Source organism: Rosa chinensis, chromosome 5 (assembly GCF_002994745.2).
Source record: "Rosa chinensis cultivar Old Blush chromosome 5, RchiOBHm-V2, whole genome shotgun sequence".
Taxonomy (NCBI): domain Eukaryota; kingdom Viridiplantae; phylum Streptophyta; class Magnoliopsida; order Rosales; family Rosaceae; genus Rosa; species Rosa chinensis.
This window is the reverse complement of record NC_037092.1, coordinates 67638171-67665943: the sequence shown is the minus strand read 5'-3', so window position 1 is coordinate 67665943 and position 27773 is coordinate 67638171. Positions and strand designations below refer to the sequence as shown.

Sequence of the window (27773 nt, the reverse complement as noted above, 5' to 3'; positions counted from 1 at the left end):
ATATATGAAAAGAATATTTCAAGCGTTGAACACTTTGAAATGCTTAAAGTAAATGCTTATAGTTAAACTTAACATAGTATAAATAAACATTTAGCACACATGTATAGATGATACTCTGAAATATGTATAACTACTAGATAAAAGTACATGCATGGTATTAATACAATACCCTGGAACGTCTCAATCCCAGGTCCTGAATCTTAATCATCTACAGAGCAGCAAGGGTAGTGTGACTCTGTGTGTACACTGTAAAATCACTACAATGCTAGTGTGGAGTTGCTAATAGAGCTTGGGATTGCTTTTCATAGCGGAAACCATTTTTCTTGGAATCATCAGCAGACCAAACAAAGATACCATTAAGGTTTTGTTCACTCTTGAGCCTATGGCAGGCAGTGAAGAACCCATTTTCAGGGGACAATCCACCACTCCCATCGGTGCTAAAGCTCGCCAAGACCTTCCCGCCATTGTAATTTGAGCTTTGCTTCTTGAAATAATTGATGAACTGAGACACAGTGGTGCTCTGATCATATGCATAGAACTGGAAATTCACGTAGTCTATCAACTGGCCGTAGTTCTTCCACAAGGCCAAGTAGTGGCTCTGAACGTCATCGTCATCAAAAGGAGCAATGGAAGCAAACTTGATGACACCTTTGTCCTTGAGGGTTTTTATAAGCCTTCCGATGCACTCGGAAAAGGTGTTGGGGTCAGATTTAAAGTGCTCGTAATCAATATCAATCCCATCTAGATTGTACTGCTGGATGATACTTGTGAGTGAAGAAACAGCATTAGAAACCCATGAATCAACTGAGGAAGGGTTGAAGTAACAAGAGCCACTATTGACACTGTCCCCTCCTAAGCTTAAGCCAACTTTCACATTTGAATGGTCATTTTTAATGGCGGAAACTTGAGAGGCGCCGAGGTTGTCAGTGTCCCAAAAGACGTTGAAATTTCCATTTGTGGGTGAAGAACCAGAAGTGTCATAGTCGATGGCAAAGGAGAGAAGGAAGTGGAACTCAACATTTGGGTTAATGGGGACATCAGAAAACTTGACATTGTTGAATTCAGCTCCTATATATTCTCGGAAGATATCTGAGTTTTCTGGAGCTGCTTGGATCGATGTGTGGGATATGATGAGGGCTTGAATGAACACAAGGGTGATGATAAGCTTAAGCTTTGGAAGTGCCATTGCTGCTGAGTTTACTATATTTGTGTGGCTTAGTAGATATGTGTGAAGTGAACATTGTAAGCTGCTCTACTTATAGTATAGTGTAAAGTGTGAAGGGTAGTCGATGTGAATATGCATATCTGTGGAATAACCTAATTGATCTGGTTGTGTGCAAAGCAGTAGTTGTACGTTGTGTTCATGTAGATCTTTGTCTTGGCGGAGTAGCAGATGACAAAATAGTAGTCTCTTCTATAATGTAATTTTCAGTGGTCACACTTGTATTATGCAGATCATAATTGAAAAAGGGCTGAAATCTAGTCTGATTTTTTTTTTTTTTTTTTGGAAATAACCTAGTCAGAACTCAGAAGTTAGAACTAAACAAATACTGAAAAGAAATTTGGGCTTTTAGATTCATAGTTCTCTCAATCCAACTATAGAAGTTACACTAACTTGGCCCACAACTTTTGCTAAGGTGGTGATATTTGGATAGTTAAATATTTTATAATCGATTATATTCTCAACAATCAGAGTGGCGCAGCGGAAGCGTGGTGGGCCCATAACCCACAGGTCCCAGGATCGAAACCTGGCTCTGATAGAGAGTAGCTTCTCTTCCCACTCATTATCTTTTTAGCTCAATGAAGTTGCAGAGCTCCTTTTTACACATGCCCTTCTGCAAAGTTTATGGGAGGAGAATAAAGTGGTATGCAATGCAGTTCCCCTCTTTTTCTCTTTCTCTTTTCTTTGTTAGAAAACTATTTTGCATGTTAGAATCTAACTTAATGTGTTTAAAATGATTTTTGATTTTGCCCTTCTATATTGTATACTTAATCATGTTTCTCTCTTTACTGAAATTGAACTCGGGCTGTATGAGTGTGACCACATAATTACTAGGTAACATGGACATAATGATGGGAATTTTGCTGTGATGTGCAAAAGCATAGGCTAAGATAAAATCATGGGACCTCATCTTTTTTTATCTTAGAAGCAATAATATTAGAGCTGACCCACTATTTTTCCTTTCATGTTTTGTTGCATTTTATATTTTTATATCACCAATAGTGTGTGGTACGTATTAAACATGTCATATCACTTCCTTTAACAGATGGACCAAATGGTATATATGCATATGAATGTGTCAGAGTTATTAGCATATGATCCTTTTCTAGGGGCTTTTCTAGGCTTAATTACTGAAAGTTGGTGCATGCATTTGAAACTAGGGTACTGTATTCTGTATATTTCACTATTTCTAGACCATCATTTTGGGAACTTTGGCAAGAAAATTTTGTGATTTTTGTCAAATGTCTGGTTAGGTACCCTTTATGAAGAAAAAGAAGAAAACATCTTGTTAACTAGGTTGTACGCTATTTTAGAATGACGACAATTTTATTTTCAATTTAACATCATTATAAAGATTTTTTTTTTTTAATTGAAAGAGATCAATTTGATTTTATAATTCAACAAGCAGTACCAAATGACACACCCCTATAGAGTCGTCAATAAAGAGTCATCCTTTAGGACTTTCAGAGAACCTATTCTAACCAAATAGAAAACTCCACAATCCATAGTACACCTACCTTTTAGGAAAGAGAAAAATGCATCATCAGTGCTTCAACTCTTTTGCACCGGCCAAGTTGATACTCAGACTCTTAGTGCTACCAATGTGATACCTGAACCCATATTTCCCTAACAATGAGATACTTCTGTCAGATTTTGCTGACGGCTCCGTTAGATGTATGACGTGGCAAGCATGTGGGCCCCAAAAATGCCATGAAATGACTTAAATGACCCCAGATTTTTTTTTTTTGTACAATTTTCTCTCTCCTCTTCTTCTTCTTCTTCCTCGTCTTCTTCCTTTGTTAAGTTGTTGCTGCGATCTCAATCTTCCCAGAAAGAAAATTCAGACTGCCCCCAAAAACAAGCAAAATCTGACGGAAGTATCTCATCGATAGCGAAATATGGGTTCATGTATCACATTGGTAGCACTGAGAGTCTGGGTATCAACTTGGCCGGTGCACAAGAGTTGAGGCACTGATGATGCATTTTTCTCTTTAGGAAATTCATGCACCATTATTCTAAAAAAACCTAAGTACTTAGAAGTTGGTTTAAATAAATATTTCAACCAAGCACTAGATTTTGCGACCCAAATTAAAAATAAAAATTACTAGTAGTCATAGAGCGGTCATGATAAAATAAGTTTATATTAATACTACATTGTTCCACTAATTTAAACACAATTAAAATACTACAATATATATTTAAAATAAATTAAAAATATCGCACAATTAATTCATAAGTCATGGAATTGTTGGACCTAAAGGTTCATATATGTAGACAACTAATTTTTGAATTTGGAGAATTTACTCTGAGCAAAAATTAATTGGTTTACTTTCTCTTCATGTACTGTGTTTTCAATTCTCTAATCTTAACCTTACCATCTGCAATTGATAGGTGAAAGTGCTATAGTTTGAGACACTTCTATTCCTTTAGCCTTTTAGCGCTTTTAGGGCTTCATCGACACCATAAACTTTTTCCTGTATCAGTTGATTACACATATTTCACTCTTTAATTTATGGTAAAATTTCATCGAGCTAAGTTTTTTTTTCTTTCCTTCCCCCCATTGCAACCAACATTATTTGCTTCATACATTATTGCTGATGGACGCTGAACTTTTTTATAAAAGAATATATTCATATAATTTAATCGCTTACGAAATTTCATTTTTCATTTTTGTCTTTTCTCCTTATTCATCATATAGACGTAAGATATGCGATATTAATATCACCACCCCAAACCATCAAACATGTGGGACTAGGTAGCATTATTCGGGACTCAAAGTACCATGACCTGCAAACCTGCAAGTCAATGCAACAGTTTCCTCAACACCTTTACTCCTCGACTAGTTGTGGTTGAAGCAGGGGAGGCAACGGGGCATGATTTTCCTTTGGAATAGTGGAAAGAATCAAAATCATAGTAGTAAACGTGTCAGTAGAGAGTGAGAGCAGTAAAGTAAAGCCCACTCAGCATAGAGATGGAGATGGAGATGGAGATGGAGTGCGACCCAAGTAAACAGTCCCACTGACCTATCCACCTTGAGAGTCTGTAACAGTGGCTGTGCAGTAGAGCAAAGCAAATTAGAAAAAGAAAGGAAGAAGAAGAAGACTGAAGATGGGGGCAATCCAATAGGGTTAAGCTCACATGGGGTAGCGTGCAGGTCCGAGATGAATGACATCTGCCTTACTTTGTTTTGTTTATTAGGGTGAGATTTGTTGAGCAATCCATTCATTCATTTTAGGTGAAGAAGTTAACACGTGATTTGGATACAAAGCATAGCTGGCTAAAGAGAGAACGTGAAAGTACACCGGATTTGGTTGACGATCCATTTTGAGATTACAGCAGGTATAGATCTGTTAATACCTTCACTTCCATTAATTAGTTGACCAACTCCATGCCATTCTTATAGTCGGATAGTGCCAGCACTAGCATATTATAATAAGCAGTTGATTTACATTCATGTAACGCTAGATTAATGTATTTTAAAATTAATTAAATAAATGAATCCTTCACTTTAAGGGGAAAAAAAAAAGTATATCGATCAATATTACTATTCATTAATACGTCTACAACCGATAGTTTTTTTTATGTATGCATGCGTGAACAATTGTTATCAAATCAGGCTTGCGACTCAACTATTTACAAGATTCACTCATGCTAATGATTGATGGTTCATCAACATTTGATTAGCATTTGTACATGACTCATTAATTAATGTTGTTGTTCTTCATAGTAAAAATCTAAGTCAATCTATATATGAACAGCAAAAATGCATTGTAACATTGGTTAATTTAAGTACAAGCTTTTCCAATTCTGTTTTTGTTATTAGTGAACTTGTTGACGGTTTTTAATCCGCAAATGTTAAAAAGTGTTTATGTTTATTAAAAAAAGAAAGAAAATTGTTTGTGTATGTCTTACTTTCGTGAAAAATAAAACTATATATTCATAGATTTGAGATTTCTTAAAAAAATAAATAAATAATAGTATCAACATGGAAAATACAACAAGAGAATCTGTATAGGTTCTGTATTAATAACTTGTACATGCATTAAAAAAGAAAAAAATCCCTCATAATTCCAAAGTGGCATTCTAGCTAGTACAATATTCCATGAAAGGAATGAATAATCACTACTGCACCAACCAATGGTCACCCTTTGGGTGACAACCCAACTATCCTACTACAAACAATGATCCAATTAAGTTCGTATACTTTCTCTACTTAGAAAATGAAGCTTTAAACATACATAGTACATTATGGGAAATGAAATTAATTAGAAATGGAATGTTTTTAAGTATAATTTTGACATCACAACTTGTGTTCACAAGGCAATGTGTTTAGGCACCAACACCATGTGCCTATCTCAACATCACTCTTTATCACGTGGGGCAACTTTGCCACCACATATCAACCCACTCTTGTCTTCCCCTTTTCTCCATCCGTTCATCATCCTCTCCATTTTTTTTATTTTTCCAACCTTGCCCCTCTGTTTTGACGTTTTAACCAACTCGCCCCACTTCGCTAGTCACTGTCTTGGTGACTAGTGGAGCTGCTGCTTCTTCTTCTTCTTCTTGTGATTCAGGATCTCACCTTTAAACAAATCCACGAATTGCTTAATGTATTGTTGAATTGAACTATTGGTAAAGGAATTGACAAAAAAAATTGAGGCTTATGGTATGCACTTTTGTCCACATTAATAAAGTCTAGAATCATAATTTGGTTTCCAACTATTTTGTTATTTTTATGCGAAATACATTTTTTTTTATTGATATTGAAGAAAAAAGTAGTAGAATTGATACTTAAAATATAAAGGGCAGATATTTTTACCTTATATTTAACTACTAATCTTTGTATAAGAGTAAATGGGGAAGGGGCACTTGAGAACTAACTTCCGATACAAAGGTAAAATAGTATGGGGAGTGAAATCCACACTTCTCATTTTACAATTCACACTCATCATTTCTTTTTTTGGTATGAATTTATATAAAAGATTAATTTAAGTTATTAAAAATAAAATTTAAGTTACCAAAAAAAAGAAACATGGAGTATGGATTTCATTTCTCAACAGTTTTAAGCACTAAACCTCACAGGTAAGAGTTTTTTTAACCACCAAACTAAAACTTTGATAACTAACCACGTGGTGTGGGTGTTGGTCGAGCTGCCTAGTCTGGAACCCCCAGGTCTAGAGTTCGAATCCCAACTCCATCCCGTGGCCAGCAGATTTGAGGGACCTGAGTTAGTTAAAACACTCAATGGTTCGTGCGTCTGTGGTGCAGTGATTAGTCTGGCTATGCTGGGATACATTGCATGGGTGTGTGTGTTGGTTCTATTGACGTCTTCCACTCAAAAAAAAAAAAAAACTTTGATAACTAGATGAATTAAAAAGTGATAAATCATAATAAATTAAATTAAATGCTCCATGAAAAATGTTGGGAGTGAGAAATTTATTAGTCTTCATATGCATAATTCTACCAAATATAAATGGGTATTGTATTGTATGTCTCATGGTAATATGTACATTCGAGTCTTTCTAATGAAGATTTTAGCATATAGACTATGTAAGAACTTTTACATAAATGGTTATAAATTTTAATTGATGCTTTAAAATTTGAACATATAAGTCATCCAATTGTTTATTTAAACTTTTTTATCATGTCTTTATTTGAAAAATGCCCCCCATATAAAATATACCAGATATACCATCAAAAGCTTGTTTACCCAAATACATGTTTGGCAAATATACAATTATGTGGCAAAATAGGAAAAATATTATAAAGTTTATCATCTTTCTCATTTACTCTGTTAACTTCAATAAAGCTTCATGTATCAAACTTTAAACTTTCTATTTAAAAAAATGTAAATTCATCTAAATCATATTGAACTTCCACATTTTTACCAAATTACTTATTAATCAAGTCACCACCACCTATCTCTGATGTCTCCATAAAGCTGGGAGCAACTTTCTTATAGATACAATTTACACTTTTCAAAATTTTAAAAATCAAGTTCAAACTTTCTCGTCTTCTCTTGTTGGGAAGCACAACAAACCCAAACAAATTATGTAGAGACCTCGTGACAAATATTTGAATGGCCCAAATTTTTTAATTCCTTCAGTGGACCCCACCTCAGGTCCTTACCCAAAAAACCCACTCTTCCTTTCCTTATTTTAAATGCACACATTAATTGAAAAATAGATACTTATATCAAGACTCAAGTAGAAAACAGGTTTAATAAATAAATAGGAGGAGGAGGGGCATTTCCGTAATACCTGGTCGAGCCAGGGCCATAAATTCAAACGTTTCAAAATATTTTGAATAAGAAAAGAGATCAAAGTCGGGTGAGCCCTCTTTGTCGATTTTATAACGGTCGGAAATTACTATCCTCATCTCTCTCTCCCAGCAAGAACAAACGGATCTTTCTGTCTGACGGCGTCAAACTGCCGTCCCCTTTACAAATTCAAACGCTCCGTAACGTAACGTCTCTCTAAGAATTGTTCCAATATAAATATCAGTATTAATTAAACTAATTAATTTAATCTCATTTTTCCGCTCTTAAATCCAAATCCAAACCCCCCATAGTCCTCTTCTTGTTTCTCACACCTCGCTCTCTCTCTCTCTCTCTCTCAGCTCCTTCTCTGTGATTAAAATAAAGCCATTTTCCATTCACACTCAGACACAGTGCTCAGTCTCTTCTTCTCTTTCTCTCTCTAGAACTACTTTCTCTCTCTAGAAATCGCAATCGGCGACATTGCTTCAAGAATCTCTCACACATCGCAATCGTGCTCGCAGGCCGGTCGGCCCTCCGATTTGATCGCAGTAAGTTTCATTTTTTATTTTTTACTTCTTCTTCTTCTTCTTCTTCTTCTTCTTCGTTTTTGACGCTTCGGTTTTTGATTCTCTACATTTCGGTTTCGATCGCTGCTCCATCTGTGAATCTCTGTAGAGTTTTTGTTTTTGTGTCTTGGTTTTACAGTGCGTGTGTGAATTCGTAGTTGCATTGTGATCGTTTGTTTCGGTTTGAATCAGAGCTGCGTTGACTGATTCAAATTTGCGGTTAGGGATTCCGGGAGGTATGGAGTCGCAGCAGAGAAGAGGAGGAGGAGGAGGAGGACTGGTGTCTCTGTCGCCGTCGCAGACGCCGCGGTCGAGCGACAAGTCGGCGAGAGATCTGCGATCGGCGGATTCGAATTCGACGAACAGGCATGAGAAAGAGAAGGGCGTCAATGTGCAGGTTCTTGTGCGTTGCAGGTGAGTCAGGAGTCCGAGTTGATTGAGTCGTTGTTTTGGAGGAGTCATGAATTGAATGAGGTGTTGTGTTGTTGTTTGTTGGAGTTATGAGCTCATGAGTTGAATTTGCAATTTTGTGCAGGCCTCTGAGTGAAGATGAAAGTAGGGTACATACGCCGGTTGTGATTTCTTGCAATGAGAATAGAAGGGAAGTGGCTGCAGTTCAGAGTATTGCTAACAAGCAGATTGATAGAACCTTTGCCTTCGACAAGGTTCGTGTATTAGAAATTAACAAGAGTGAAACTGCTTGGTATGAATTAGTGTTGCTCTTAGGGTCTCTCTTGGCTTATGAGAACCATGGGTTTTTGTGTTGTTCCTAACGATACAAGATTTAAGCTCTTGTAAAAAAGATGCAAAATTTAAATTCCGGTAATGCTACTTTTCGTTTCTATTTTTGCCATGGGAAATGACAAGAAAATTGGATAATGTTGGTTAGGTCTTTGGTCCAGCATCAGAACAGAAGGAATTGTATGATCAGGCGGTGTCTCCTATTGTGAACGAAGTACTTGAGGGGTATAACTGCACTATCTTTGCGTATGGTCAGACAGGGACGGGAAAGACGTACACAATGGAAGGAGGAGCAAGAAAGAAGGTTCCGTGTTTTTGACTTTTATTAGGCATTAAACTATATGTTCTGCTCTGAATTTTTCTGCATCACCTGCTGATCGAGTTTTGTGAATTTGTAGAATGGGGAGTTTCCAAGTGATGCTGGTGTTATCCCAAGAGCTGTGAAACAAATTTTTGACATATTAGAAGCTCAGGTTGCTGAGTATAGCATGAAAGTCACTTTTTTAGAGCTGTATAATGAGGAGATAACTGATCTGTTGGCTTTAGAGGAGAGCACAAAGTTTATAGATGACAAAACTAAGAAACCGATAGCTCTCATGGAAGATGGAAAAGGCGGTGTTTTTGTGAGAGGCTTGGAAGAAGAGATCGTGTGCACAGCAAATGAAATTTATAAAATCTTGGAGAAAGGATCTGCAAAAAGGCGTACAGCTGAGACTCTTCTCAACAAGCAAAGTAGTCGTTCACACTCTATATTTTCAATCACAATCCACATTAAGGAATGTACTCCAGAGGGTGAAGAAATGATCAAGTGTGGGAAGCTGAATCTTGTTGACCTTGCTGGTTCAGAGAACATTTCTCGCTCTGGTGCAAGAGATGTAAGGCTTAGAAACAGTGTATTATAAACCTTGCAGTGCATTAGGACAAAGCAAAGGAAAAAGAATATGCAAGGCTTATATGATTGTCAGATAGGGCAAGAAGTTTCATCTAATTGATAGAACTTTCCACTTGCAGGGCAGAGCAAGGGAAGCTGGAGAGATAAATAAAAGCTTGCTTACTCTTGGTCGTGTCATAAATGCTCTAGTTGAGCACTCTGGTCATATTCCATATAGGTACTATTTTTATATTTTCAACAACTGCCTCAGGTTTTGACTGTATTTGCAAGCCCCAGAGAGTAGGTTAATTACTATGACATTGTTAAATATCAGGGATAGTAAACTAACAAGATTATTGAGGGACTCCTTAGGAGGGAAAACCAAGACATGCATAATAGCTACCATATCACCCTCCATCCATTGTTTGGAAGAAACACTCAGCACCTTGGACTATGCACACCGTGCCAAGAATATAAAGAATAAACCAGAGGTCAGAAGGCAACTCTCCTGTTCTCACAAATTGTAAAGTTGGATTGTCTATTGTTGTTGTCTTTCTAATGCTTTCTTGTTGCTTATTGTTATAGGTTAATCAAAAGATGATGAAATCAGCTTTGATCAAGGATTTATATACTGAAATTGACCGTCTCAAGCAAGGTTTTTAACTCATTACATCATTGATTGCTCTCTCTCTCTCTCTCTCTCTAAGATTTTCTTAGTGGGTATGACATGTTACTTATGCTCATTCAGAGGTATATGCTGCAAGAGAGAAGAATGGTATCTATATACCACGGGATCGGTATCTTCATGAAGAAGCCGAGAAGAAGGTCTGGTTCTTGCCATAAATATAATTAAATGGTGGAATACTTCTTCTTCTCCCTGACCTAACTGTTCTTTTCCTTTTTAACCCTAGGCAATGGCGGAAAAGATAGAGCGCATGGAACTTGAATCTGAATCCAAGGACAAGGTATATTTAGGTTGCATTCCTTTGCTTAAATTTCAGATTGTTGTGACTCAGGAAGTAATACATTAAATATGGTGTGACCTAAGAGCAGGTATCATTGGAGCTTCAGGAACTTTACAATTCTCAGCAACTTTTGACTGCAGAATTGACTGATAAACTTGAAAAAACTGAGGTAAGATATCAACTTATAGAGTATCTACTCGTTCTTTGCGCATCCTAGGTAAAATTCAAATGTATAACATTGTTTTGCAGAAAAAGCTCGAGGAAACTGAACATTCATTGGATGATCTTGAGGAAAAACATCGGCAGGCAAATGCGACCATTAAAGAGAAGGAATTTCTGATATCCAATCTCCTCAAATCGGGTAAGAACATATTCGGACCTTCTAAATGTTCCGACCAGATTTTGATAATTACCCTTTCAACTTCTCTTGCTCTGTGTTTCTTAAGTCAGAATAGTATGTATAGACCAATATTTGATCCAATTTGGATCAAAGGGCTATTGTACTTTAATTCTACACCTGCACTTACTCTTGTTTATATGTGTTTTAAATTTCATGAGGTCTAGATGTTACACTGAAGTGCATCGGTAATTCGGTATGGTTGGATAATAACTATCTTACTAAACAATAACTTGTTAACTTTCAGAGAAATCACTTGTTGAGCGTGCATTTGAGCTTCGAGCAGAGCTAGAGAATGCTGCATCAGATGTGTCCAATTTATTTTCCAAAATTGGTATGCATCATCATTTGGGATATATTTCTTCTGGAAATTTCTGGTATTTCTTGCTGATCATGGCTTGTTATCCAGAGCGCAAGGATAAAATTGAAGATGGGAATCGGATACTGGTCCAGAAATTCCAGTCACAGCTAACTCAACAGCTTGAAATCTTGCATAAGACAGTGGCAGTTGCAGTGACACAACAGGAGCAGCAGTTGAAGGATATGGAAGAAGATATGCAGTCATTTGTATCCACAAAGGCAGAGGTAAGATCTAGACATGAACTTAATTTGTCTTTGTATGCATTCCTGATATCTGATTGTGTCAGTCTACTCTAACCCAACTTAATTTTCTGGGTATACTTTTTGAAGGCTACCGAAGAACTTCGAGGAAGACTAGGAAAGCTGAAAAAAATGTATGGTTCTGGTATCAAGACACTGGATGGTATAGCAGTGGACCTTGAAGGAAATTCTCAGTCAACTTTTTGTCATCTAAATTCTGAAGTTTCTAACCACTCTTCTGCAGTGGAGGATGTAAGTATTAAGTTACTATATTTTAGCTTTCAGTTTTTTGCTTCCAATTTCTGTATTTGACTTTGTTTATATGATCAGCTCTTCAAAGGAATTGCTTCAGAAGCTGATGAATTACTTAATGATCTTCAAAGTAATCTTCACAAGCAAGAGGAGAAGCTAAGCGCACATGCACAACAACAGCGTGAGGTTCGTAGTGCATTGTTCCTTTCCTTCATGGTTCAGTTACTATGTTTTCTGAAAATCAAGTCAAATTTCTCTTTTCTGGAGTAAAAATTGGGTCTCTGATTGATAACAGGCTCATGCCAGAGCAGTGGAAATGGCACGGTCAGTTTCTAAAGTTACTGTGGACTTCTTCAAGACTCTAGACATGCATGCATCCAGTTTAAGCCAAATTGTGGAAGAAGCACAAACTGTCAATGATAAGAAACTGTCTGAGCTTGAAGAAAAGTTTGAGGTGATTGGCTAGTGATAGCAACTTTTCTAACTGATGTTCTCATTGATAGTAGCCTTATTAGTATTGTTTAATTTTTTTGTTTTTTGTTTTTTGCACTCTAAATTTTTCATTCTTATATATATATGTAGGAGTGTGCTGCTAATGAAGAAAGGCAGTTGCTAGAAAAAGTGGCAGAGCTGCTGGCAAGTTCAAATGCTAGGAAGAAAAGACTGGTATGTCTTGTTCTCAAGTTTGCAGTGATTTCCTCATGCCTGGTTCCTGGGGTTTACTCCAGTAACAACATTTTATTTAGCTTCGCATTAATAACATTCTGCATCTATATTTAGGTCCAAACAGCAGTTAATGACCTTCGGGAGAGTGCAACTAGCAGAACCAACAAGCTACAGCAAGAAATGTCAACCATGCAAGATTCTACTTCTTCTATCAAAGCAAAATGGACAATTCACATGGAAAAGACAGAATCTCATTACCTGGAAGATACATCTGCTGTGGAATGTGGAAAGAAAGACATGGAGGAGGTTCTTCAGAATTGGTACATATACTGATATAAGGATTTAAACTTTGGTCTTGGCATGGTGCTGCTATTTGATTTTTTCTAGTTTAGTGACTAATACCAAGCCAAATTGTGCAGTTTGAACAAGGCAAAAATGGGTGAACAACAATGGAAGAATGCTCAAGAGTCCTTGCTAAGTCTAGAAAAGAAAAATGTTGCTTCTGTGGACTCCATTGTTAGGTATGATAATATGCTTTGCTTATTCCTTATAATACTGCAGGTTTCAATTGTAAATTATTCATTTCTCTTTTCTATGTAACTAGGAGGGGAACGGAAGCCAATCAAGTTCTACGGGAAAGGTTTTCCTCTGCTGTTTCGGCTGCACTTGAAGATGTAGATGTTGCAGACAAAGATCTCCTTTCTTCTATTGACCGTCAGTACCAGTTTCACATATCAATTTCACATTTGTCTTCATAGTTATAATGGGGGGTTCCATATCAACTGATTAAACTAATTCTTGCATGCAGATTCATTACAACTTGACCATGATGCTTGTGGAAACCTAAACTCAACTATCGGTCCCTGTTGCGGGGATTTGAGGGAACTTAAGGGAGGCCACTACCATAATATTGTCGAAATCACTGAGAATGCAGGAAAATTTCTACTGGAGGAATATGTGGTAAGGCTGTTTACAGTGGTTTTTCGGATTGTGTTAACAACAATGTGGCTTGTTCTAAGCATGTCTTGTAATCTGCATATCAATAAATAGGTGGATGAACCATCGTGTTCCACACCGCGAAAGAGGTCATTCAATCTTCCTAGCATTGCATCCATTGAAGAACTTCGGACTCCTGCTTTTGAGGACTTGTTGAGATCATTCTGGGATGGAAGATCGGCAAAGCAGGCAAATGGAGACGCAAAACATCTTGCAGGGGCTTATGAGGGTGCACAATCCTTAAGAGATTCCAGACTTCCTCTCACTGCTATTAACTGAAGAGTGGAAGATGAAGATTAGTAGTCAGAAAACAGAGTGTGTACATAATATATCAATATTTGGCGTATATATATGTACTCTTTAGTTGCTCGGCTACGCTGCCTTATTCATTCATTAATTGTTTCTTGAAAGAAAAGAAGAACGAAACACTATGCGGATGGAGAAATCTATAGTAGGCGTCTTGGGGAAACTTCAAAACATCAGTTCATTGAATTTCCTCGCTTTGTAACAAACTGAGCAATTGGATTTTATTTTATTGATGAGGAGTTTTTTGAGTGTTTTGGATGCTTCTTTACCAACATATATCTTGTATTATATTGCTTGTTGCACCTCAAAAAAAAAAAAAAAAATTATTGAAGGACATCCTTAGGGATCCTAATTGATGAGTTCAATTACAAAACTAGCACTCCTTGATCTGCATGTTCCTTGTCTTCAAATCTCAAGGCGTCTACTGACTTGTGTGTGCTGTAACCTAGAGTTGTAGACATGGTTCCAAGTGCTCTGTTCACTCGTGGGAGGTGTACTTGGTGCTCTTGTTTGTTCTAGTTGTGTCTTACAGTGTAAAAGAGGCACTAGATCTAGTGGCCGACTTCTTGTTGCAAGTTGGGTTTTTATCTCAAGTGTTTACTTGGTTTGAAGTTTGAACATCGGAAGGGAAAAAAAAAAAATCCACCATATAAATATGTAAAAACAAAAGTTCACCACTAGAATCTGGCCTATGGCCTTACATCATAAGGGAAAAAAAAAAATGTTACCTAAGCTTTCCTATCCTCGTAAGCTTGCAAGTCTATGAAAAATTAAAATTGCCCTTTTTTCATGATATCACCCATCACCTTGTACAACTTGTACAGCAAGTAATCAGATAGACCATAGAGCGGCCCGAAATTATTTAGAGCTAAAATGCCTGCCTTTTCTTTGTGCATGATCATGTGGTCCAGCTGGTTCACCAGCATCTCATCACTTGTTACAAACTCCTTCTTCAACAATTTTCTTGCTTTTCTCAGGTCATCGCAACTCAACTTCTCGGATGGTATTTTAAGTGTGGTTAAGTCGGTTGGCCAGACACCCAGCCAATGTACCAATGGGTTAGCCAAATTTTCACTATCAAATGCCATACTTTCTGAGCCATATTTAAAGACTGCATAAATTTCGATGCCTCATGGATCAGAATCTGAGAGGAGAAATATTGGAATCTCGAATGTGTCCATTATATACTTTGCGAATTCTCTAAGTGCTAGATCAGACATGCCTTTTCCGGTCATGATTATACACTTATAATCATTATGAAAGTTGTCCCCCGTCAATCTTTGATAAGCAGATACACTTTCCACTACTAACACGAACCTTGCACCATTGTTCTTCATATCACTAACAGAACTTATATAAGGCGGAACGACTTGTCCAACCCTGACCCTATTATCTGGACCAAATTCACTGTTACAATCGACCGATCTTCCGTCTAGCTTGAAAGTAAAAGGACCTATGACAAAGCCTCTATCTCCTGCAATGACATTGAGGCTGGTACGAGTGCAACCTACTTCACAACTGAGTTGATTAACGGCTTTGTTAGACCTAGATTGCTTGCGGAAAAGTTTGGGAGCCGTGTAAAAGATATCACGGAGGGTGCGGGACTTCTTGTGCTCACATATATCTTTAACAACATTTAGAACACGACCATAGGCTTCTTTTGTAGCTTTTTGCGGCTTGTAAAGTTTTTTGCCGTCTTTTAGAAGTAAACGTTGGGCACCGTCATCGAACATTTTGTTGGAGGCTGATTGATCAACCAACTCAAAGGAACAATCATCTTCAATACGTTTCTTCTCCTCCCTAATTTTCTCCAATACTTCTTCGCGAGACATATCTTTGACCTTCATGCATTTATTGGAGGGAGAAGGCAAGGTGCGGTTAGACTTCCGGTACCATGCAAGGAACTCCATTGTTCTATTGTGAAACTCCTTCTTATCCGGTGTGACCCAAGAAGGAATTTTGTATAGGATTTTACCATGGGAGCTTGAGGAGCTCTGGTTGTTGCTGTTGGCCATTAGTTGGGACTATTCTCAATCGAATTTTGTTTTGTTGTAAGTTGAGAGAAGTTCTATTCCTTTATATAGGAGTAGAACTAGTATCTTAACAATTTAGGAATAGTAAATCGGGAGATTGTTTAAAAAACTTGCCAGATTTTGATTTCTCCATTCTATTAAGGAAAATTATATCAACTGCATTGATTGAGAAATTTTAAGTAGGGCAGATGTGTCACGTGGCTAGTACGCCAAGCCAATCATATATATTTATTGTATTATGAAACTACCCATGTTTTATTAAATTAAATTACCAAAAGATTTCCCACTACCCCCTGCATGGGCCATGATTGGCTAGGCGTTTCAATCATGTGGTACATCTGCCTTACATAAAATTCTCATATTAGGGAAAAACAAAAATCAGTTATCCCTTCTAGAGTTGGGAGAATGATTAATTATTCCTAGTGATAATTAATGAGATGATCTCTAATGGCACCTAACTTGGCAAGGAATCAATCGCGCCGTACGAATGGCGGGAAGAAAAGAAAGGGAATGTCACTTGGCAAGAAATAAAGTAATATGACTCGTGCGAAGAAATTAGTGAACACTTTGCAGTTAGTTTTAGTTGCAGGCTGTTGTAACTGAGGTTACTTTCTCATAATGACACTCTCAGCTGTGCCGGTCTCTATTGCACTTGTTCCACCATGCTTGCTCTGTTAAGTCAGGCTTTTATTTTTTTATTTTTTCCCTTTCTCGTCAAAGCACCTTGTATGTGATGTTTACAATAGATGGCTAATTAGTTTGCTTGAGGTCAAACAATAATTGCTTAGCTTAATTTAGCTGTTAGTGCATCAAGGAAAAAAAAAGAGAATATTATTGTTGAATCCTTCCAAGAAAAAACAAAAAGAACGTGAAAGCCGCAGGAAAAAAAAAAAAAAAAATCGAATGGAATGTTGAAGCTTATCAAGGAATAAAAAAGTATTGGACGGATGAAATTACCTATCCGACTTGGGGTTGATGAGTTTTTTACATGTTCATTATCTTTTAAATACTTTCCTAATTGTTTGATCTTCAGAATGGGGCCCCAACTTCTGTCCCAGCTGCTCCTTAATTGTACGTAGGAAATATTGAAATTACCTAGCTAGTCCTAATTGGAGTATGTTTCTAATCCTAGTAGGGTTAGGGTGATCTAAGTGAAAATAAAAACTGTCCTAGTTTGGTTCATTGTATTGGCTATAAAAAACTCCAACATGTAGAATTCTGCTCATTGAGGTATTTAGATTCCCACAAATTCCTAAACCCTAATCCAAACGACACCAGTAAGCTTGCAACGCACCAATGGGTAGTGGGCACTCGCTTCTCTCTGCATTTTCCCCTGCCATGGATTTGCCTTCTTCAGATATAGTGACTGAAGACCACCATACCAAAAGAAAAGAGAAACGAAGGAGGACTGACGACGTCAACAAAGAAAGAAAGAGACAGAGAACGTCGACGGTCGACCACCTGACTGAAGAGAAGAAGATTAAAAGGACTGAAGGAAGTAATGACGCCCACCCGATGAAACGAAAAGATAAAAGAACAAGAATGCCTGACGACGACCTGAAAAAGGAAAATAAGAGACAAAGAACCAAAGAGAAAAGGTTTGATCAGGTTCACACAGCCATCAAGCGCCTCATGTCCGCCGTCGACGGTGGTAGTAGGCCTGAAGATCTTGTAAGGTTGACCGATGGCAACCCTGAGGTGGTGGAGATCAATGAGCCCAAGTGCGTTGAGTATTTGAACAAGATACATGACCAAATTGTTCAGCTAAAACAGAATAGTATCAAAAAAAGAAAAGCAAACTGGTCCGGGCTTCCCACTGAGCTTCTAGAGTCCATCTTGAAAAAGCTTGTACCTTCTGAATTTGACATCCTTGGCTTTAGACATATCCTATATTTTAAAGCCGTTTGTCATTCCTGGAGAACCGCTGCAAAATCTTGTAGCTCTTACGTTCCGTTGCCTCGAACTCCGTGTCTCTTGCATCATGAAAACAACTCCTCCCTCTTTGATCCCATAGGAAAGAAGGTGCACAAGATCAGGAACATCTGTGACTTTTTTTCTGAAGCCACCTGGGTCGGTTCATCATATGGGTGGATTGTCATGTTTTACCAAGACGAAGATTTGAAAGAATCAATGGCACATGTTTTTAACCCGATTTCAAGAGCCAGCATTCCGATCCCAGGCACAAAGACCCTTCCTAACTACAACCTTGGAGACCAAATTTCTAAAGCTATTGTTTCGTCTAATCCGTCTAGCTACAACCTTGGAGATCAAATTCCTAAAGGTATTGTTTCGTCCAATCAATCTAGCAACAAGAACTATTTTGTGGTAGTGGAATATGATGGAAATCTAGCATACTATAAGCTTGGAGACGGAGACAAATCATGGAGAAAGTTGGGTGATAATAAGGGTTACAATCCGAAATGTATTATGTTTCACGATGACCAATTAATTGCACTGTCCCAGAGGTTAACTGAGATTTGGAACTTCAAGGAATACCCTCCTCAACAACCTCGGCGTATTGAAGACTCTCCTCCCTACAGATGGGTTGAAGATACCAATTTGGTTGAAGATACTTATTTGGTGGAGTCACTGACGGGTGATATTTTACGTGTGGGAAGAAGTATGCAAAAAGGTAGGGATATGACTTCACAGTTTTTTGTGGAAAAGTTAAACTTAGCAGAAGGAACATGGGAAACTGTGCAAAATTTAGGCGACCAGAGTTTATACCTGTTTCGTGAACATTTAATGTCATTGCCGAACCCATGTTTCTTAGGATGTGAGAAAAACTCAATCTACTTCACAACAACAAAAAACGAATATGGAATATACAACCTTGATGAAGCTATAGAAAGTAGGAAAGGTTCATTTTGTGAAAATGTAAATTTTAATGCTTCTCGTAAACCCTTATGGATTGTTCCTAATCCATGGTGAAGTGTTTGGAAGATCCGTTGGTTGTACACTTTATCCAAGTATTATTATTAAGAGGAAATCTTTCTGATTTTGATTGCTTTGACTCTGATGAAATCTATCCAAGTATAATTAAAAGGACATGGGTTCGATTTATTTATTTATCTTTTCACTGCGTTGGGTTCATAACATATAACTGGATAGTTGACCAGCTGCCTTTTTTTTTTTACTCAAAGTTATACGTAATAGAGTTACGATAGCTAAGAAAGGCTGGCCGCAAATGTTATCAAAATTTATACATATCACAAACAACATATTCTTAATATTGCTGTCAAAGGCCTTATTTAAAGAAAATTGTTAAAATCAGTATCGCGCCAAATCAAATGTATGTAACAACAAAGTATATGAGGTTTTGACCCCATTACAAAATAATAGAGCAGTACAACTCATGAAGGCTGAATCCCCAAAGCTCAATGGTAACAATTGAAGGAAGCCAAGAGGTTTACCTTCATCTTCTAGGGAAGAAACTTCCTGCTGTCTCTGCTACAGGCATTTCAACTACATTGGACAATGCAATGGACTGTGAAAAGTCATTCCAATCTGAAGCCAGTGGTGCAGTCTTGTTAACTGAAATGTTGCGGTACTACAGATGGTGCAGGTTGTCCTTTAACAACGCGTAACTTCGAAAAGAGAAAAAAAAGCTGGAAAATTGGGTCAAATACAAAAAATATGATATTTGAAAGACACAATACTGGCTAACAGGTTCCGTACATAATATAGAAGCATAGGTCAGCTTTGGGGGCTCTCCAATAGGTTCCTCAACAAATGAAGCCATGCCAGGTGTTCCTGTACAAAATTCACTGCATGCACTACTTTGAAATTAACCGTTAAGACAGTTCTGTAGCAGGATCCTCCATGACATTCTCATGTTCGACAACCTGCTGCAACTGTTGCTCTGCATAGCCATAGTTGTCAACTGGACCATTTCCATTAACATCAGGCACCAGTCTCTAGAATGAATTCTCCACTCATCATATAATTAGCCACTGCAAAAGCATGAATTCCATAAAATGATCAGTAACTAAATTTTACAGATGTTAAAATGAAAGCTCACCTACTCATCAGATATCAAGTTGCTAAGAACTCCGGGAAAAAAAATGTCATTTTAACCAAAAATAGCTTAAAAGAGACCAAATGAAAAAGGCACCGAGGGCTTTTTCTTATGAGACCATAATCAAGTATGAACATGATTTCAACTCAAGTTGCTATCACTACATAATTACTGAACATAACAGAGGACTTTCCATTGCTGATTATAGAATTGATCTCATTTGAACCATTGTAAGCTTAATCTAAAAAGAATCCCTTTGCAAAGAATTATAGCTTCATCTGTATTTCCAAAACGGTATGAACTGAAAACCAGATAAGGCAAAGAAACTGAACGAATGATGAGTCCTCTTAGTCAAGTCAGTAGTGAAATCTACAGAGACAGTCTATTATGACATTAGCTTGTAGTAGCAGTTGCCTCTAGCAAGAAGAAACTGATAGGGTACCCCACAGTGGCAGCTGATATGGATCACAATGCACTCCCCAACCTTCTCCACACTAACAGATCCAAATTTTCCATGGTTTAGGGTTCAAATATTATAGGGTTTTCCATGAGATTGATCAGAAAGAGCATATGATTTATACAGCTCTCGGAAAGTCATTGTTATCAATATAAGAATCTGAAGCCCTGATGATATATGCATAACATGTAAAAGGGCATGTATATGCATAATATGTAAAAGGGTATATGCAGAAACACACTTTTCACTGAAAACTGAGAGATATTAAGATACTAATATGATAAAACGGGTTGAACCTGCATTTTCATTTATTCAGTAAGAGTTCGTACTAAAATAAGGCAAGGTAGATGCTGCTACATATAAGTCAACATGCAGAAAAAATGGAGAAATACATTGAATTCAGTGTATTATAAATTCACTGCAAATGTAAGTCAACATGCAGAAAAATTCATCAAGCAGCCAGCCATAGAGCTTAGCCATAAAGTTTTGGATTATTTACCGTAACTGGACGATTTCCTGTGTTTCCCAATCATGTTTGTAATTGAAATCAGGCCAATTAAACCATTGTAGAAAATGTTGGAGAAGTGGAGAAACCAAGTATTTCTTAATAGATGATTCGCTACAAAAGGATCCTATTGCTATCAAAACAGGAGAGTTTTACATGTAGTGTAATAAAATAAATCATCTATAATTCAATGTGATATTTATATAAGAAGTTCGAGTTTATTTCAAAAGAAATGGCCAAAAAATGAATTGAAGGTACCTGTGGCATGTCAATTGCATATCTGATTTTATCAGATGTAATTCAGAGGGGTTCAAAAGGAAGAACCGTTCCACGCTGGCCGGTAAGAATGACTAACGCATCGTCTAGTCTTTCATTAGCTGCACCTGCATTGATACACCATGGCAATTACATATACTTTCAACTCCATAATGTAGAATGAAAGAATAAAGAAGCATTCTAACTCAGCAAAAAATGTATATAGCATTACAGAAACAAGAAATCAACTCAGAATATTACTGAAAGGGATTTTAAAAAATGTAGAATAATATAAGGGTTGGTTAAGATCATTCATTCTATCAGATTAACTGCTGACCATAAAATCTCTATTTGTCCTTGGCTTAACATGCGCATTGCATGATCATTCTGGTCTCTGGCTACGTACCTCATGGTTTGCGCGCGCGCGCGTGCACACACACACACACAATATATATATATATATATATATATATATAATGGTTGAGATGTGAAAATATGATCGAAAAGTGGGTCAAAACTGGAAATCCGTACCTTTTTGCTTAGGTGCGGATATCCGCACCTGAGCAGCAAAGTTATACACACACACGCAGATGCACATAGTTTATATAGCTCACATATCTTGGGAATTTTTAATTATGCAAGCATTTCATAGATATTATGATAGCTTCTTAAGTAACAAAGAATGTACATACTTATCGTAACCTTTATTCCATGCCACAATAAAAACATTTCTTGTTAATTCCAAATCCAATCAACAAATAACCAACCAGGGAATCATTAATAACATTATTCAGAATCGAATTCGATACCAGTACCTTAGTGACTGCAGTGTTTTCAAGACCTTGAACATGCTCATCAGTAAGTTCAGTATTGATAATCTGATCCTCTTGTTGTTGTTGTTGTTTAATTTTCCGGTAATTTTCCCCAACTTGTTCATCATCATCTTCAAGCATGACTTGTTTAAACCACAGTGTCATCTCTCTGAACCGGATAATAGAGAAGAGAGTATATTGGGCCGGATAATAACAGTCAAAAGAGAAACTTGTTGACCACGGTGCAAGCCCGATTGTGATCCAATTAGTCAATCGGGTGTTTGTCTCCAGACCTCAAACCCCAACACCAACACATACACATTGTTGTCTTAATGACTGAGCCGCGCAAAAGCAAGAGAAAAATTGTTCATGTTTCACACAAGGCTGTCCAGACCCAGATGGAAATCGACAACTTGGGTATTAATTGTAATGTTTTATGTTCTGCAATTCCCAAACACATTTCTTAGTGAGCATGCATTCTGTTAACTTTTGTTTGTTTTAATTTCCTCTCTCTCTCTCTCTCTCTCTCTACAAGGTTTGAACATGAAGGATACTACTCCTGCGGAAAAGGTGACTAGTTTCAATTTTACAGCAGAAATAGGAAATAATTTTTTTCTTTCTTTTTTTGTACAGTAATTTAGTATTTTGTATAAACGTTATAAAAGAAGCGTATTATGAAAATCATGATAAAAATAACCGCTCTTATATTCTTGTTGGTCAATTTTCGAGTTTGCTAATTTTGGGAATTCCTTTCCAGACATTCAGAGAATTGCAGGAAGATTTGAGAAAGATTCATGTGGGTTTGATTTTTATCGTGAGTTTTTCATGCATCTCCTTTTGGGTATAAAGTAGATGATCAAATTCATATTGCAGGCCAAGATTGTGGTGCAGGAAGAGATCTTTGTGAAGGAGAGAGCTAAATGGGAAGCTGAAAACAGGCGTCACTACAACAAGGTATGCAGATCATTGAGTAGTAAATCAGTGTTTCAGAATGAATTCAATGAAAGATTAATGTGCTGTAACATGTATGAGATAGATAGTATAATCCAAAGTATGACTTAACACATTCATGTTCTGCAGAATGAGTTTTTTATCAACAGATGTCGTTGGGATGCAAAATATAAGAAACGACACTTTCAGTGTGTATATGAAGATGTAAGTTGGATTGTGTCTCTCGTAATTCAACTGTCCAGTTTTTGAATTAACTTGAATGTTTTGTTGATATGCCATCTGTTTAACGTGACTGTGCAGAGAAGGAAGGCTGTTAAAGATGTCCCTTGCTTTTGGGTTACGGCAATGTATGCTAACAAGATAATTCGTAAGGAGGTTGGCAATTTTTAACCAAATCCTATACTTTGCTTTTGATTTTTAAGTTTTTAATTAATGGTAGACGTATGTGATCTAATAGATTGCAAAGCACGATGAAGATGCTCTCGAATTCCTGAAGGATATCAAGTCATGTAGGACAGATGATCTAAAAGGATTCCAGCTGGAATTCATGTTTGATTCTTCCAATCCTTATTTCAAAAATGAGGTCCTCACCAAAAAGTATGAGCTGAAGGATGGAGGAGAGTGTACATTCTTGATGGCAGTTGGGTAATTTAAGTTCCTGATGTTTTACTAATTTTTGCTATCAGTGTTTTGTTTTCTTTTCTCAAGGTTGGGTTAACTTGTTGTAGGACGGAAATCAAATGGTATCCTGGCAAAACCTTGACAGAAAGTATTGAGAAAATGACCATTGGATCTGAGGTTGTTCAAGTAGTCCAAACATGTCAAAGTTTCTTCAACTTCTTTGCTACGAAGACTCATCGGACTTCTCTTTGTTTGGATGAAGATGCTGTAAGTTTTGATTCGTATATGGTACTTAGGTTGTTCAGTTTAGTTAATAATGATGTTGAGCTAGCTTTCCTAATATCTTTTAATGGATGCATGGTGTCAGGATAAACTCGAAGGCAATATTATTCCCCTGGATTATGCAATCGCGTATGTAATAAATGAATTCTTTTGATCAGATGTGTAATCCCCGTAGTAAATTGAAAAAGTTCTTGAAATGCCTTTCAGTTACTGATGATGCATTGGAGTATGCATCTCTTTTTACTGTTTAGTGAATGACGTGTTGCTGTTGTGATCTGTAGTGTCATACTTAGAGATGATATCATTCCACACGCAATATCGTGGTTTAATTATGATGAAGAAGGTGCTATGGATGAAGAAGATTAGACAAGAAAAAGGTATACATTTTTTAACTAATCTGTTGTCGTTCATTGTGGTTCTCATGTTGTTTGGATTTATATCGCAGACCATTGCTGATACGCTTTCTTGATGATTTCTCTGGGTTTTGCAGTTGTAGAGGGTTCTAGAGGAGAGATAGAGATAGAGTTGAGCGCTTCATTATTGTGTAACCTATGTCTATTACTACATTTTATTTGATCTCCCTTAAATTCCTGTTGATCAATATCATATTTAGTTGTTTTCTGAGACATATTTCTGTTAATGTGCGACTCATTGAGCTGATGCTAGATTAAGACCAGATATTTATGACTTGATCAAAGGGTTTTGGCTTAAAAAGCATTTTATGTAACATAACCAGAACAGCAACATATGCTGCTATTATTAGACTACTCAGTTTTGTTTATGATCATTGGGGTGGCTTTGTCATCACTTTATGTACTCTTCTGTATTACTGAAGATAACAAGTACATCAGTGCTAGAAGAATTCACAAATGTATCAACAAAGGGACTTAAGAACCTCCCTTGCATGTAGCCTTATTATGTCCTGGCACCTTGCAGTTTGAGAAAAACACTTCCTTCTTGCGCCACACTCTCTGTTTTCTTCTGTTTTTCTTTATCATGGCTTTGTGGCTTGGAGATGGAAGGAGGAAGTATATTCTTAGCCTCTGATCACTATGCAAAGGCTTGAAAGGCACCGCCACAGGGGTTCTGGATTCCAAGTTAGTTGAAAGAACGTTGTCAACTTTATAGTATCTTGGACAAAAATCATACACATATTCCTAACTGTGCAGTTGAAGACAGCAATAACATGGCAGCAAGTTAGCCCAGTCCATTTCCAATCGGAACTACACTCCCTTTTGTTGAGATCCACAACATTAATGGAATCATTATGAACCTCAGAAAGAGTATCAGTTGATTAATAATACTTTAAGGCGACTTGCTTGTAGCATTTTTTCTTGCAGCTTTTCTTCCTTCGATGGAGTAAGTTCTGTAGACCAAGTGCTTGAATCAGTTCGACGAGTATTTATCAATTCCATCAGTTAGAGCTTGACACTCCTATAGGATCTTCCGTATTATGGGCAATGCTCGCATTTCCTCTATCCAGTTGGCGTATGTCTCTGCAACATCGACAGTAATATGACTGTAGTGGTCACCTTTGAAAAATACATTTGTCCAACACTCGTTCAATTTGGAGGACCCAGTCATAAGCTTGTGATGAAACCCCTGTTTAATTTATAGCAAATTACCACTAACTACACTTTTTATCCAATATTTACCATTAACAGACCCTTTTTTTTATATTTCCCTTGCGGTACTGTTCATGACCCATGCACAAGGCCCATATCCCGTGCGGCCATTTTCCTACCAATTTTTTGAATTGTTCTGTTAATGAGAAATTACAAAAATAACCTCGACTGATTTCTAATGGTAGCACTGACCCTCAGTAGTGTACTGACCCTCAGTAGCACTCAACAATAAATATATTTCAGAGATCGCATTACGAAAAAAGAATATCTCTACATTCCATCTTTGTTTTTCTTAGAAACAACTCATTTATTTAATAATTCCAAAAACTATTTGTACATATTACAATATGAAACTTGGACACTATCATTTATCTCTGGCTTTGCTGCTTCCGCATACAAGCAGTAGTGTACTGAGGATTAGTAGTATGTCACCCCCAGCAGTATACTAGCCCTAGTAGTATACTGAACCCCAGTAGTATACTGACCCTCAGTAGTGTACTGATCCACATTAGTGTACTGATCCGCAGTAGTGTACTGGCCTCGAGTAGTATACTAGCCTGGCCTTCTCGCTTTTGCTCACTTCAACATTGCTTTCATTAGCTCCATCCTAATCCAATAAGAAAGTATCATAAACACAAAACTAAAGCAATACACAACACCACCAATCCAATAAGAATGAAGCAAAGCACAATCAAACTAGCTAAATTCATAATTTCCTAGCAATAACAAACAAACAAATAAAAGCATGAAATGATCCACATTAGACATTACTCCACCCAATACATGTGATCTGCCTCATATCACCCTAAACCTCAAGCATCAAATTCAGTTACACAAACCAAATACCTGGCACACAGGATGGCCCAGTTGCTCGGGGTACTCCACCGCCCCAGCTCTCAGAGCTCCGGTAACCTGAGAAACGTAAATCCGACTAGTAAAACAGAAAACAAAACAACAAATAGGACCAGATCTGAAAATTTTCAACCGGACAGTACTGAAAGCTACTTTAACAAATAAGGAAAATAAAGGAAAGATTCGGCTAATTACCTCATCCTCGCCCTCACCGTCGTCGTCATCTCCCTCGCCGTCGCCGTCGTCATCGCCTCCTTCAGTGTCTTTCTCGTCTTCTTCGTCGTCCTCATCGTCTATTGACTGAACCGGAGGGCCACTGGAGGACTGTACGACCTCCTGGACATCGTCGTCATCATCCCTGTCGTCGTAGTCATCCTCGTCTTCGTCGCAGTCCTCTTCCTCGTCTTCGAGGCCGTCGTCGGAGTCAGAGTCGGAGGACTCCGAAATGGACTCGTACTGCTCCAATTCCTATGCAGTCAAAGGCTTCACTTCTCCGCCTGGGTTTCGCGCTTCCTCGTCGGATTCGCAGCCTTGCTTCTCCGGTTGCTTCGCCTCCTCGATCCGCCAGCTGCTTCATCCCCTACCTTCGTAGGAGCCCTAGATCGATTTAGAGAGGATTTGGATTTTGGGATGGTTTCAATTTTGGAACCGTTCTGATTTTGGGAGAAATGGGTTATGTGAGTCTCAGTGGCATGTTTCGTAATTTTCTTAATATTTGAGTGTTTTTTCTAAAAATGGGCTGACAGCCTGTTTCATCTATCTGACCGCATGGGCTATTGGTTTTGGAGTCTGCTATTGGTAAATAATAGTGTTATTTTGTAGTTATTGGTAAAAAGCTCTTTAATTTAATCCGTAAAATACTTAAAACCATCAAGTCGGTGCGACTGGGCAACAGCCGCAAAGCAACTTAGCAAAGAACCCTTCCCATCTCCATGAAATGGGGGCCTAAAGTTTTTCTTGAAGCTTTTTAAAAGGTGGTGCATAGAGTAGCCACGGTGGGCATTCTCAAATATCTCAGTCGCTGATTTCTCCAGTCCTTTCTCTCTATCAAAGACAATAGTTAAGGACTGTGTGGTTGAAACAGCTGATCTTAATTGCTCCAAAAATTCTCAGTGTCTACTATGGAAAATGCAACCGGGAAAGCACCATCATCTCCATCCAAAGCAGTAGCTGCGAAAAATGTCTCATGGTATTTTGATTTTAAGGACATAGAATCAAGAAAAATAATAGGTCGGCAACCATTCTGAAAGCCATGTATTGACGTATGAAAGCATTCAAAGAGACGCTGAAATTTCCCATCCTCACCAGTGTAAAGCCTCATATTATTACTACCAGGATTTGCCTCTGCCATTTTCTCACAAAAACAAGGTAACTGGTTATAAGCTTCCTTATAAGAACCCAAGAGTTGTTCCTTTGCATCTTCAATTCCACGCCGTACGTACTTGAGTATAGTTCACTGTAACTTGTCGTGAGAGAATATTTCTCTAGAGAGAGGCTCCTCCTTCTCTCTAGAAATCTTCT

At 37.6% G+C, this 27773-nt stretch overlaps 4 protein-coding genes, 1 long non-coding RNA gene and 1 other non-coding gene across 6 annotated transcripts; 3 read left to right on the top strand and 3 right to left on the bottom strand.

Annotated features, from left to right (window-relative positions):
* Positions 1 to 155: 155 nt before the first annotated feature.
* Positions 156 to 1347, bottom strand: LOC112202575 (chitinase 2). The gene has a single exon (XM_024343575.2). It carries the CDS (start codon positions 1184 to 1186, stop codon positions 266 to 268), a length of 921 nt encoding a protein of 306 aa, XP_024199343.1. The 5' UTR covers positions 1187 to 1347; the 3' UTR covers positions 156 to 265.
* Positions 1348 to 1688: 341 nt separating this feature from the next.
* On the top strand, positions 1689 to 1760 carry TRNAM-CAU. Its single transcript has one exon. It is a non-coding gene; the product is annotated as a tRNA-Met (tRNA).
* A 6014-nt stretch (positions 1761 to 7774) lies between these two features.
* On the top strand, positions 7775 to 14103 carry LOC112165595 (kinesin-like protein KIN-5D). Its single transcript, XM_024302168.2, has 23 exons — positions 7775 to 8029; positions 8187 to 8461; positions 8583 to 8712; positions 8937 to 9092; positions 9187 to 9663; positions 9800 to 9897; positions 9994 to 10150; positions 10245 to 10314; positions 10408 to 10484; positions 10571 to 10624; positions 10713 to 10793; positions 10874 to 10985; positions 11269 to 11355; positions 11431 to 11606; positions 11712 to 11873; positions 11952 to 12059; positions 12169 to 12327; positions 12456 to 12539; positions 12654 to 12859; positions 12959 to 13060; positions 13144 to 13253; positions 13348 to 13499; positions 13590 to 14103. Exons 2-23 carry the CDS (start codon positions 8286 to 8288, stop codon positions 13812 to 13814), a joined length of 3159 nt encoding a protein of 1052 aa, XP_024157936.1. The 5' UTR covers positions 7775 to 8029; positions 8187 to 8285; the 3' UTR covers positions 13815 to 14103.
* An 868-nt stretch (positions 14104 to 14971) lies between these two features.
* Positions 14972 to 15856, bottom strand: LOC112165594 (DNA topoisomerase 6 subunit A). The gene has a single exon (XM_040505940.1). The coding sequence runs from the start codon at positions 15854 to 15856 to the stop codon at positions 14972 to 14974; it is 885 nt and encodes a 294-aa protein (XP_040361874.1).
* A 3225-nt stretch (positions 15857 to 19081) lies between these two features.
* On the bottom strand, positions 19082 to 22092 carry LOC121048830. The gene is made up of 2 exons (XR_005799648.1): positions 21925 to 22092; positions 19082 to 19827 (listed from the first exon to the last, which is right to left on the bottom strand). It is a non-coding gene; the product is annotated as an uncharacterized LOC121048830 (long non-coding RNA).
* Positions 22093 to 22309: 217 nt separating this feature from the next.
* On the top strand, positions 22310 to 24410 carry LOC112165593 (nucleosome assembly protein 1;3). The gene is made up of 11 exons (XM_024302165.2): positions 22310 to 22338; positions 22457 to 22491; positions 22679 to 22717; positions 22795 to 22875; positions 23002 to 23076; positions 23173 to 23247; positions 23330 to 23517; positions 23601 to 23760; positions 23861 to 23904; positions 24057 to 24152; positions 24266 to 24410. Exons 1-10 carry the CDS (start codon positions 22320 to 22322, stop codon positions 24139 to 24141), a joined length of 801 nt encoding a protein of 266 aa, XP_024157933.2. The 5' UTR covers positions 22310 to 22319; the 3' UTR covers positions 24142 to 24152; positions 24266 to 24410.
* The last annotated feature ends 3363 nt before the right edge of the window (positions 24411 to 27773 follow it).